Here is a 13,222-nt window from a genome sequence, read left to right as displayed (position 1 = left end):
GGAGAGAGTCATCAATCTAATTACATTTGATTACTAAATATGACCTATACCTTCTTTTTTTTTTTTTACTAACTTTTCATCATTTTCTCTTTTCATTAAGTTTCCATCTAAAAGTAAACAATGAATTTTTTATTACAATTATACAAGTGTATTGTAAACACAATCAAATGAATCTCATTCTAGATTGCTCATTACAATTGATACATGAATGTTAACCATTACGATTGTGGCAATTTTGATCACGGATTAGTAAATGTATAAATTCATAAGCTAATCCACCAAAAAGTGGATGAAACTTAGAGCTTAATTTTCTTTCATCTAGGGGCAAAATGATGTATAAAGTTAGAATCAAGTTTTTTCTTTTGTGAGGAAAAAAACTGTTTAGATATCAAAATATATCTTAAAATTAGCATATCAATATTATCAACCATATAATGTCATTTTAACATTAACTCACTTGAGAGGGGGGAAAAAACTTGTTGCAGTATAGTAATGGGTAAAAATACGTAGTGATGAATTTGGCTTTATACCCTTTTCACTATTTTTACTCTCCAACTAAAAAGTTAAAATTGAACAAATATTCGTCTGAACAAACAATTTTTAAGAATAAACGAACATAATCAAACAAATTGGAGAAGAAAATTATTCTGGTGGGTGAATGTTAATAAAAATATGTGAATCCAATCAACAAAACTGATGTAAAATTCATCATAGACACAGGCAGTTGATGATGGTTTCATTGCCGGCTGAAGCGGTAAGGAAACGAAAAATCCTCGATAAAATGGAAATACATAAACAGAAGCAGATGATATTGTCCTGATTCACTGCTTCCTATAGCTCTTCTTAACAATGGCATTATTCAATCAAAACTGTAGCCACTCAAAAAAAAAAAGTACGTAAATTAAGAGCCACCTTACTACCAACGTGAAGAAGGGGACAATAATTTAGGACAGGCACGAGTAAGCCAACGCCTTTTCCTCCGTCAACTCCTCGGCAGTCAAGTCCAGTTTCTTCCTAGAGAATTCATCAACCGAAAGTCCTGGATCCAGAAAGGTATGATCAAACAGATGAGATCTCAGTATGGAGTATACATGATGTGCGAAAAACATCGTGCTTGACATGAATATATAACCCTATCGTGATCACATCGAGAATTCCAAAAACTTACACCTAGAGACTAGATTTTCAGCTCCATCTATTCTCTTTACAATTATTAGATGGAATCTCATCATCACAATATCAAAACAATCAGGATGATGAAGTCGTACGTGATGAGAAAAGTGAAAAATACCAAGACTTAACTCCAAGGTTTGTTCAACACATATGGCCAGCAACAAGAAAAATAAATGCAATATCTAAACGATGATAAGCCATGATAAGCCATCGGGTTCAATATTTTTATTTGAGTGTTGATTTCCAAGGATATCTTACACTTTGGATTTGAGACCTTTTTTTTCTGTAGTTAACTGGTTGGCTCTTCTTTTGTTGGATGCCTTTTGTTTGTGCTTTGTTTTCTTTTCCAATTATCAAAAGCATGATTTCCCACATTGATCAATTCAATTGAAAGAAAAACGTAAACGATACCTTGCACAATTGACCATTCACCGTTACGGCAGGTGACGGGGAATGAGTAGATCAGTCCAGCTGGTACATTGTATGATCCATCAGAATAAACTCCCATGGAAACCCAGGTGCCCTGGAAGGATATTAAGTTTTAATGACCTCTAAAATTCAGCATTATTTCAAACCACGGAATTGAAAAGACTTGGGCAAAATCACCAACCTCTGGAGTTCCAAGCACCCAATCACGAATGTGATCGCAAGCTGCACTAGCAGCTGACAGTGCACTTGAGAGCTTCCGGGCTTTGATGATTGCAGCACCACGTTGTTGAACAGTACTAATAAACTCTCCATTCAACCTTCAACGAACGAAACCATATATCATTATAAATTCTTCTCATCAAACTTAGAGACAGATATATTGTACAGAAACTCTACCATTCATCATCAGCAACAAGCTCACGGACAGATTTCTCCTCCCCAGATGGTAACTTAACAGTAGCATGGTTGACGTCAGGGTATTGAGTTGATGAATGGTTACCCCAGATGATAACATTCTTAACATCAGATACTTGAACATTCAACCTCTCTGAAATTTGGCCCAATGCCCTGTTGTGATCCAATCTCGTCAAGCAAGAAATATTTTTCTCCGGGATGGAAGGAGCAAACTCCTTCAAGATCAATGCATTAGTGTTTGCTGGGTTAGCAACAACCAAGACCTGCAAGAGTAAGGATACAAAGAGTCAGATGTCTGACCATTCAAACATAACTCGAAAGGAAAAGAACAATACTGTTCAGGAGAAAATTTCTAATACTGCAATAGTATGAAAAAATTTTAAATGATATTACATGGAATTCAATCGACGTCATTTACCTTACAGTTGGCAGCAGCGTGCTTTTCAAGAGCAGAAGCCTGAGCCTTGTAAATTGAGACATTTTTGGACATCACGTCTTTTCTTTCCATACCCTCTTTCCTTGGGAATCCACCAACCATAATAGCAATACTGACACCGGTGCAAGCCTCAACCACATCAGTTGTAGCAACAACACCTAAAACATTGTATAAAGCATCCACAAATGATAAGATAACCACAGAAACCATAGGAGTTAACGTCCGATATTAGCAAAGAATTGTTGTGTTATATATACCTTTAAGGAGTGGGAAAGCAGCATCCACCAACTCCATCTTTACACCATTCAAAGACTCTGCAGCAGGTGGGATATCAAGCATGTGCAAGATGACAGGTTGGTTGGGTCCTAGTAATACTCCTCTGGCAATCATAGGCACAAGAGCATATCCGATTTGTCCTGAAAATCCAACAAGCAAATGCATTAATTCATACGAAAATATTGAAGGAGTCGGCAAAATAAACCAATCAGGTTTTGGTCATCCTTAAGAATACGAAATGCCTTCCAGCGATATAAAGTTTGATAAAAGGACTATATCACCAAAAAGAATAAGCTGGTAATTGACTTCTCTAAAAGACCAGAGAATAAACCTTTTAACGAAATAAAGTATGATAAAGAACTGAATAAGCATTAGAGCACAAAAGCTATAATTTACAAGAACTAATCAACATATACTGAAGCTATCTCTTCTCAATAACACCGAAAGTAAAGATCATCAATATAAGCTACGCAGGTTCACAGTCTAGATCCACATCATTCTCTCCATCTATACCTTTCAACATTCATAACTATAAATCTTAAGCAAAGAGAAAACTCGATTATCAACGAAAGAAACACAAAAACACTTCCATAACAGACAGAACCTCCTAATCCAAACATGACTAAGAAAACAGCATAACAAGCCAGAATTAGACAGCATAAACTCAAGAAATGGAACTACAACCAACAGATCTGATAGAAAACTCAAACAAAACACCAAACAATAGTAACAGATCTCGAAAACAAGAGCGAAAGCGATTGAAAATCAGACAACATCTCAGATCAAGTAGGTGAACATGAGTAGAAGCGAAATGGAATGGTTTTTTAGTAGAGTACCTGCAGCTCCAGTGACAAGGACTCTAACAGGTTCTTGTGCCATGGCTGACGAAGATCGAGGAGGAGAGAAAGATGAAGAATCGGAGGAGAAAATGAAGGAGAATCAATGGAAGAGTAGAGAGAAAATTGTGGAAGAGGAAGCGATATTTATTGGCGTGAAGAAGAAACAGACACACTGAAACCTAAGGAGGCGGATTTTTCTGGTCACCAATCAAACGACGCCGTCACTACGACGGGGGGTCTTGACGGCCGTTATGTAACGGCTTTGGCAAAAACGGTCTCTGACCCAGGCTCCAGCGAGCGTGGAATCGGTGGGCTGGGGAATATTTAGGTTAAAGTAACGTTGTAACTTAGTTGAATGATAATTTGCATGTTCTTCCAATTTTAGAACTGGAGTTTTATCTCCATCTCTATAATTTTTTACTAAAAAAAAGAACATTCTAAATGTTTAATTTAAGTTTTAGTTAAAAGTAATATTTTGATCTTTACATCTGAAGATTTATTTAATTTTAGTCTTTATATTTTCAATAAATTTTAAATTTAGTCTAACATTATGTTTTGGTTTGTATCTTGAGAATATTTTGGTTTGTATTTTGAGAAAATAAAAATTAATTGTTCGGATCAGTTTTTTATTAAAAATAATCAAAACCGAACCAAACCAAGGGATACACTCTTAAATATAAACTCTAACCTTAGATATTTTTTGTATTTTAATTTTTACAATACATTTATAATTATTGTTTAGAGAAAAAAATTAATTATTATGATCCTCACATGTTTTTTATTTAAAAAAGTGCTAAGAAAAAAACAAAATATTAAATTTCAGCCTATATAAAAAACCAATTTTAAATTAAAATTAACAAAAAAATAATTCAAAACAAGAGTGGAAATAAAAAAACTTGGAAGAAAAAAAAAAGAACATATCAAAAATCGAAAACCAAAATCAATAATAAACCAAACCAAATAAAAACAGATCCATTGGTTTTGTTATTTATTAAACATTGGTTTGGATCCATTCTTGATAAAACAATTGATTTGGTTTCGTTATTGGTTGGCTCCAAAATCGACGAAACTGAACTGACTATCACCTCTAAATATGATGATTAAAATTAGACATTTGAAAGTATAAGAACTAAAATTGAACAAAATACAAAGTATAATGTCCAGATGATATTTTAACCTTAAGTTTTTATATTTTTTTTAAAAATCTGAAGTTAATTTTTATAAAAAAAAATGATTATCTAAGGATTGTTTTCAAATAGGAAAAATAGAACAACTTATTTAAGTATGGAACATGCAGTAATTGAAATCCATTAGTGTCAGTTTCAAATATAGTTAAATAACCAACTTATTTATAAATACAAAAAAATATCATATTTTATCATATTTATAAATATTTTCATCCATTTTTTGATTTAAAAGAATTACCATTAAATAATTATAATCACTTTTACGAAAGAAAATACATGATACGAATATTTTTTTAAAAATTGTGAAAAGGCTTCGTAGACAAAAGGGAAATTGTAGAAAAATGAACAATAATTAACTGTAAATATTAAATTGAAAATTTATTGAAAGGGCTCGAAACTAAATAAAATTCAAAAAGAATGACTAAAAAGGAATATCATCCTGTGGTGGTTTTTCCAATAATCATGGCACGTGTGAAGCATATTCCGTTTCAGATGCGGCAACGAGAAAGGAACATTGTTAGAGCGGTAAGAAACTACATGTCGTAACGGTGGGCCATTAAGCTACATGTCGTACTTGTGGACCAATGAAACTACTGCATTATCACGAATCACGAAATTATAGGTCGGTTCAATAAATTTATTTACGTACTTTTCTTAAAAAAGAAAAGATTTTTATTTATTTATTATTATTATTATTATTTTTTGTGGCCGACGCTTTTCTAATGAGTGTAAGTGCCCGGTGGAAAGAGATGGAGCATGAGGTCCAACAATACTTTATTTTTTATTGATTTTAATAATACTTTATTTTTTATTGATTTTAACAATACTTTATTTTTGTCAAACTTTATCATCTAATAATATACACAACCTGTTTCTTTCCCAGATTTTATTTTCCCCAAATAATACAAGTTTTTAAATCTATTACAAGAGCCTCATTTTTAAAATAAGTCAAATCTGATAGTCTTAATTAAAATTTCTGAAATATGGAGAATTTTTAACACTTATTTATATAGAAACTCATAAATTATGTAAATACTACATTTCTTTTTTTACAAATCACATAAATAAATGCCAACTTCCTAACATTTCCAAAATCAAATTATGTCTTAATTTAAATACTGGAAAAATCTTATAATTGTGTAGATATTTATGTATAGTTGTAGTTCTTCTTTTAAGATTTTGTTTGTTTTCTAGGTTAAAATAATGTAAAAAAAAATTTATTTAAATAAACAAAATCATCTCATTATTTTTTTTACCATTAATTTCGTGTTATGTTTAAAATGGTAAAATAGACCCTTCACTTAAATTTTATAAATATAAAATTCAATAAAAAAATTCTAAATCTTAAAAGTTTAATATTTTTAATCTTTATTGTCTAGAAAAACCTTACTATTTTTGTTATTTATTGTTATTATTTTAAATAAATATCTTATCACTTTAGAAAGAAAAAGAGAGAGAGAGAGCGTTTGTTTGCTATTTAAATTTTTGTTTGTGATACATTCCATCAAAATATCCTTTTATTATTTAATACTCTGGCTTAAATCAAGAAACACAACACCTAAAATGAATAGAAATATAGAATATTCGTTTGATAATAATTTGATTTTTTTATTTTTTATTATTAAAAATTAAGCCTATAAACATTATTTTCATCTCCAAATATTTTCATTTATTATTCATCTTTAGCTAATGGTTTAAAAATCAAGACAAATTTTGAAAACTAAAAAAAGTAGGTTTCAAATTTTTGTTTTTGTTTTTAGAATTTGACTATGAATTCAATCATTGTGATGTAAATCATTGTAAGAAATGGAGACGAAATAGACTTTGTTTTTAAAAACTAAAAATAAAAAATGAAATAGTTACCAAAGAAAGCCAGGGTTATTTGATTTTATTAATTTAAGAAAAGTTAAAAAGAGTTTTAACACACCTGCTAAATATAGCAAAAAAATTATGCTATTGAGAACATATATGAGAAAATTTATATTAGAAAATGAAAATAAATAAAAATATAGGGAGAACCAATATAATACAACTTTTTTTACAAAATAATCGATATAATATAATTAATCACACAAAAGATCGAACAAATACAAGAAAATATATTAGAAAATGAAAGTAAATAAAAATATAGAGAGAATCAAAAATTTTTAACGAAAGAATCAATATAATATAATTAATCACACTAAATATCTTAAAGATTTAAATTAAGAAGATTATATTATAACTCTCTCCATATCTTGATTCCATAAGTTTCTCAAATCTTCTCTATATCTCTTTCATATTCTTGGTTTCACGTTTTTCTTACAAACAAACTTTCTGTGAGATGTCTTCACTAATTTTTTTTTAATTTAAAAACTCTGATTAATTTAAAGGACCAAATAAGCACTTTCATTTTTTTTTATGAGAATATTTTATTTTTCTAAATATGTTGCTTTATTGGAATAAGAGTAGAACAAAAAATAGTTAAAAAAGAAAAAACTCAAACAGATGAGAGGATGCTAGATATAATAATTAAACTAACAATAAAATGAGAGAATGGTTGTGCAGTTAAAATTAAGAAAATTTAACCGGAAAGTATCTCATCTCTTACTTCTCACATTTCTCAAATTTTCCCTCTATTTATCACTCTTCTCAATCACACGATTAAGGTATATAATCAAAATAAGAACGTGCATTGATTTATTGAGAATAGTTTCACTCTTCTCTCTTTTCTATTGTCTCTACTCTTTTTCATTCTCTTTTCAATAACCGAATTCAATATTCAAAACATTGAATGATTCCTCTATTTTGCCAAAATGGGGAAAAACACGCAATTAAAATATATAACCAAAATAAGGACTTATATTGTTTTATTGAAAATGTTTGTTTTTTTCTAAGAATGTCATTTCTAGCAATATCGTTGATGGCCTAATGAAAGTACTAGTGATTAGAATCATAACTTGACAAGAATGATAAAAGAAACAAAAAAAACACATGTTGATTACCTTTGTTTTGAAAAGATTGATTGCCGCTAAAATCTCTAAACCCCATCACAAGATTAAATACATCAATAGATGAAAAGATGCTTTATTGAAAAGGTATGTGAGAGTTTTGATACGTGAGTTTAAATAACTAACCAAGAGTATGGAAAAGATGTAAATATGTGTTTTACAGGATACTTTGTTGGAAAGAATGAGGGTTCACATATAAATAACAAACCAAGGTATAGTGGTTATATATTTAAAAATGAGGGGCAAAATGGAAATATAAATATTGGGAGTATAGATATAGATTAGCTTGTTAAAACTTAAAGCTATAACGTACAAATGGGGAAAATGGATATAGAAACAAGAATCTATAGTTTGAACACTCATCAACCCAAAAGCCTAAGTTACAGTAAATATGATTATATCAAACACTTCCCCCTTGCTGTCAAGAACCATATTAGATCACTAATTAATCTAAAAACTTAAAAACTTAAATTCATGAATTGGAATATATCATATGTGCAAACAATGAAATTAATTAACAAACTCATAATCTGAAATAAACAAATTCATATACGATATATATACACACACAGGCCTAAAGCCTAATTTATGGGTCAGATATTCCCATGATGTTTTACCACTTTTTATCTCTTACTTTTTTTAGCAGAGGTTGTACCTGTAAAACAATCTGCCTATTTCCATCAGAAGAATTTACATCTTTGACTTCAAAAGGTTATATATCGAAGTATCTGATCTAAAACCTCAAAAGTATGTAACGCAAATTATATATAGACCAAGTTCAACGATTTTCACCTGATTGCGCTATTCGATTTTATCATACTGCATACAACTTTATGACTTGATTGATCTTGGTGCGACAAACCGGGCAGCCCCAGTTCTTGGCTTTGATCTCATTTAGACAAGACATACATCCAGCCATATGGCCACAGGGGACGCAGGCTCCCTCTACTGGAGAATCCAAACATATCACACACATTGAGTTGCCATTACCTTGTTTCTCTTCGTTCCCAATGGATGAAGACGGCACATCGTTTATGGTGTCAGAACCGACCAACGGGTAGTCAACCATACTTGTGCTAGCCTCAAAAGTTTTGGCTGCCATAGGTGGGGCTGTGGGGGCTGCATTTGGAGGGTGTGTTACCTGGATGACAGGGACGGTGTCATTCTGGATTTCAGTGTGATGGCTTGGATTGTAACCGTGGCTGGCTTCGTGCACTGTCCATTTGCAAGAACTTGTTTTTGGAGGAACAGGTTGAGGTAATGCACTGCTACTGGAGGCACCTGCTTCAGAATTTGATGAATGGGGATTATGATGCTGTCCTCTTTCCTGCATAGCTGACTGAATAGAGGCATTTATGGCCATCACGAGTTCCGGATCTTCTGAACCGGGAGGTACAGTTGCAATGTCGATCGGGCTCTGGTGATTATGCCAAGTTGTAGGTTGCATCACCTGAAATTTTAAAACAGTACTTGATATCATAATCAGCCCCACAAAAGCAACATTCAATACCTTTATTACTGGGCTTGAAGGCTTAGCCAAAAAAAAAAAAAAAAAAAACTACTGCAAAGACGGAGAAAAATGTAAGATACAACAGTTTATGCCTCCACCAATCAGTACTGTTTCATCGAGACGATATACCATGTAATAGCCTCTTTGGAATGGTGTTAGAAAAACTATTCCCGATCTTACAGAATACTCTATTATAATACAAAAAACCGTTTGGCAAATGCCTTTGTTAAAGTTCGCCTCCATCCAGTCGAATTTTCTCAAGAATAGCTCGAACTTTAAACCACAACGATATAGATATTGCAACACTGATACCTTGAGTACAATATGTGTTAATAAATCTGTTTCGTTCACTTTCTAGAAATAAGAAAGAAAAGGCATGGTACCTTTGGCTGAGGAATCCCTTTGCAAGCATCACAAAACCATTGAAGTTGCTGTCTGTCGTACTCATTAGCAGGTGCAAGTCTAAGACGTCCAGCTGCAAAAACCACAGAAATGAAACAAAATTACTCACTACATCTCAACAGTAATAGCAACAAAATTGATTTCACCTTCTAAATAATTTGGAGGATGAAAAATAGTGGGCATATAAGACGTTTGATATTTGAAACACAACATGAAAAATTCTAATTTCTGTTAATAGAATTTTCAAACATGGAGTGTGAATGATTTACTTTTAAACAGAAGTATTTACGAACGTGTATCTTTCTTACGTACTCTTTGATTTTCGAAATCGACATCTGCCTTCCCAGGAGGTGTGACAACTCCGTCTTCGCCTCCTTCCTCCTCTTGAGACTAGGTCTGAGGCAAAGCCAAGGTCAATAAATAAAACTGAAGAATTCAATAACTGTTATTAAAATGGTATTTTAGAGCAATTAGAAATTACTTGGAGGGTTGTCGACAATGACAACAGACGGATCAGATTCCTGTATCCTATGTTCCTCTAAATATGATTTCCACAATGGAATGACTAGACGAGGTTGGGCATCCTGTCCATTCAATAGAAAGTCTACACATGAGCAAGACATATAGAATCCCCCAATATGTTTTTAATTTTTAGAAAGAGAACCGAATCCCCTAATATCTTTTAGAAGAGAAACGAATCCCCTGATATAACCAGTACAATATATAGGAAAAAACAGAAGTATCTCATTCACAATAAAATACATCGGTCAGAGCAGGATGCTAAAGAAGCTATCAAATCCATTTGTTTAGCAGAAGACAGATTTGCAGAACAATCCCCAAGAACCAACATTTTTCATTTTATTCCAAATGTCAACGAGGCATATATTACATTAATTTTTCAAAACAAATTGGGGCTAACCTATACAGTCCAAGAAAGAAATTCAGTTACGACCTATATATGCCATAGCTGATTCAGTTATTTCTTCCTCTCTCGCTCTATATATTTATATTTATATTTTTTTGAAAAAAAAAAAAACCTTTATTTCTTTGGTGGGGTTGAGAGTGGGGGTGCATGATCTTCACACAAATTACATATCCCATTTTCTAGAGACAGGATAATGAAACATAAGTTGGATCAGAAGAACTATCAAATACAGGCAAAGGAAGGAAATGGAAAACTGACACATATTATAACTAATACCTGCAAGCTAGCATATATGGCAAGCTCCAACTTAGAAGGCTTCACAGGATTTCGAGAACCACAAGGTATAATAACTACCCATCTGCAGAAATTTTCATTGTTAATGTACAAGCAATATCATACACAAAATAAGGATAAACAATTCACGGCTCTACAGAAAAACTGAACAAATATCAAAAGCTAGTGGAAAATATTAGCTGGTGTCTTTAATGACTAACATACAATGCAGAGTATCAATATCAATTGAAAGAGGGGAAAAAAGATAAACATGACCAAAATCACATGGAAAATATACTCACACTTTCCGTGTAAGGAGATGAGGAGCTAGTACTTCGAGAAACTCCGGCCCATAAAATTCCCGCATCCAACCAGAGAATATACAAATATGATTCTACAAAACATCATAAGAAACATCCTTTTGAGAACAGAAAATAGTATTAAAATGAAGTTGCCAGTTGTATAGTTTAGAGACTGCTTCAACACTATCAAGAAGTCTTTTCATTTTCCTTTTGAGTTCAACAACGTGGGAGAGGCAGGATCCAAACCTCTAACCTCTTGGTCAAGAACACACATCTTAATCGATTAAGCTATGCTCAAGTTGGCATATTAAGAAGTCATTTGTGTGTTAAAAACATACATAAACGAATAAGTTTATTTAAGTCTTCAAGCCTATTGATAATTTGACAGGAAAGAAAATCCTACCCCTCTAATGTCATTTTCTCTCCAATAAATATAAAGATTTTCTATGTCGGTATGAAATAAATTAATATTTGAGTCTACATGTGGGGAGCATTGATAACATGTAAATGTATACGCTAACCCTAACCTCAATGGCACGAACAACATTCTTGTGCCCTGCTGCTCTCGCAACTTCCAATGCAGTTTGGCAAGAATCATTAATTATTGAAGTATTTGCTGACAATTGGAACAACAATTAGCATCCTTTATGGCAAAAATAGAGGTTAAATCATAAACGTAAACGATTATCAGACAAACAAACCAACAAACCTCTGTAAGAAAGAAGTAATTTAACAGTGTTTTCCAAGCCTCTTCTAGCTGCATGGTGCAGTGGTGTTCCACCATTACGGCCTAATAGAACATAAAGCCAAATTCAAAGGGTTACAAGAGAATAAACAACTACAATCCCAATCAAAACACATGTCCTAACAAGCACTAAAGTACAAAAACAAACTGATATAAAATGATAGAATAAAATATCTAATTAAAATACATGTATATGTATATCTGATAAATCAATTAAGAAACCAAATCTACATTGAAACCCAGAAAATTCACAGCAAACCTGGTCCAAACGCATTGACATTGGCGCCGAGTTCTAGCAACGTTTTCGCCACGTTATAAGGCTCTGGTTTCGTACAGGCAACAATCAACGGAGTTTTTCCTTCCCTATCAACCCACTACACCAAATACCCAAAAACAATTCACGAAAAGTTGTTAAAAAACAGATTCATGTATAACAAATTTGCAAGAAACAAAATTGTTATATATGTATAACAAATTTCTAGTAAATCAAGAAACAAATGTCAAAATCACCTCAAGGGCGGCACCTTCAGCAGAAAGGGCTTTAATCCCTTCAACATCGCCGTTGCTAGCGCGCTGATACACAAGCTCATCTTTGGACGGTTGCTGCCCCATACGAGATCACAATATTAAAAAAAAACTGATTCCAAAGAAAGGAATCAGAAGAGGAAAAAGAGAGGAAAAGAAAAGACAAGAATTGAAAGAAATTGAGAAGTTTTGAATCTCTCGTTCGTCGGATAGTATCTTCAGAATTTAGAATGTGGCAAAAATGATTGTTCTAAAAATAAGTCGAAATCTCGTTAAAGCAAAGCAGAGGGGTTGAACTATAAATAAACAAAAAGGTATTCTGCTTTTTGGGTTTATAAGAAATAGAGGGTTTAATTATGAAGGAGAGTTGACAGTTGAGAGAGTAGGTTCGAAACTTGGGATTTGGATTACTTACTGGGGAAGAAGTTTGAAGAAGCGAATAAAAAAAAGAAGTGGGGAAGTTATGTAATTTCAGAGAACGTAGGGGTGAATGTCGAATTCCCCAGGAAATTTCCTATCAATCGTTCTCTCGTATTTAATTTTGCATTGAATAATTTTATGTAACGCTATTTTCGGTGTCTCATATTGGACGCGTTTAAGTGAAAACTTCGTCGTCGTCTGTGGCCTTCATAACATGACCTTAATAGTATATTTGAATAATTGCAACTTATAGTATTTTTTGGATAATACTAGTGTATAGCATCATTTTTTTAAAAAATTACAAATATAACAAAGTATATCATTGATAGGCTGTCTAAATTTTATAGTATTTATAATTTTTTTTAATTATGTTATA

The 13,222-nt window shown here is 32.3% G+C and overlaps 2 protein-coding genes across 2 annotated transcripts; both read right to left on the bottom strand.

Moving 5' to 3' along the window:
- Window positions 1-724: 724 nt before the first annotated feature.
- C-NAD-MDH2 (Lactate/malate dehydrogenase family protein) lies at window positions 725-3,934 on the bottom strand. Its single transcript, XM_039051159.2, has 7 exons — window positions 3,565-3,934; window positions 2,710-2,868; window positions 2,435-2,610; window positions 1,999-2,279; window positions 1,784-1,919; window positions 1,585-1,696; window positions 725-1,039 (listed from the first exon to the last, which is right to left on the bottom strand). The coding sequence occupies exons 1-7, from the start codon at window positions 3,605-3,607 to the stop codon at window positions 945-947; spliced, it is 1,002 nt and encodes a 333-aa protein (XP_038907087.1). The 5' UTR covers window positions 3,608-3,934; the 3' UTR covers window positions 725-944.
- A 4,304-nt stretch (window positions 3,935-8,238) lies between these two features.
- LOC120092913 (putative E3 ubiquitin-protein ligase XBAT35) lies at window positions 8,239-12,981 on the bottom strand. Its single transcript, XM_039051158.2, has 10 exons — window positions 12,412-12,981; window positions 12,161-12,275; window positions 11,866-11,946; window positions 11,684-11,772; window positions 11,157-11,248; window positions 10,858-10,939; window positions 10,138-10,240; window positions 9,969-10,052; window positions 9,638-9,729; window positions 8,239-9,194 (listed from the first exon to the last, which is right to left on the bottom strand). Exons 1-10 carry the CDS (start codon window positions 12,511-12,513, stop codon window positions 8,559-8,561), a joined length of 1,476 nt encoding a protein of 491 aa, XP_038907086.1. The 5' UTR covers window positions 12,514-12,981; the 3' UTR covers window positions 8,239-8,558.
- Window positions 12,982-13,222: the final 241 nt, after the last annotated feature.

The sequence above is a fragment of the Benincasa hispida genome, chromosome 12, assembly GCF_027475165.1.
Source record: "Benincasa hispida cultivar pf3 chromosome 12, pf3_genome.v1.1, whole genome shotgun sequence".
NCBI lineage: Eukaryota > Viridiplantae > Streptophyta > Magnoliopsida > Cucurbitales > Cucurbitaceae > Benincasa > Benincasa hispida.
The sequence above is the reverse complement of the archived record's forward strand: the minus strand, read 5'-3'. Positions and strand labels throughout refer to the sequence as shown.

Excerpts from the sequence above, each read along its gene's own strand:
- C-NAD-MDH2 (XM_039051159.2), bottom strand. The coding sequence starts at position 3,607 with ATGGCACAAGAACCTGTTAGAGTCCTTGTCACTGGAGCTGCAG. Across the intron at positions 2,869-3,564 it reads CCTTGTCACTGGAGCTGCAG|GACAAATCGGATATGCTCTT; the intron begins GTACTCTACTAA and ends TTGGATTTTCAG. Across the intron at positions 1,920-1,998 it reads CTTGTTGCTGATGATGAATG|GTTGAATGGAGAGTTTATTA; the intron begins GTAGAGTTTCTG and ends CGTTCGTTGAAG.
- LOC120092913 (XM_039051158.2), bottom strand. The coding sequence starts at position 12,513 with ATGGGGCAGCAACCGTCCAAAGATGAGCTTGTGTATCAGCGCGCTAGC. Across the intron at positions 11,947-12,160 it reads TGTCAATGCGTTTGGACCAG|GCCGTAATGGTGGAACACCA; the intron begins GTTTGCTGTGAA and ends ATGTTCTATTAG. Across the intron at positions 11,773-11,865 it reads ATTACTTCTTTCTTACAGAG|CAAATACTTCAATAATTAAT; the intron begins GTTTGTTGGTTT and ends TCCAATTGTCAG.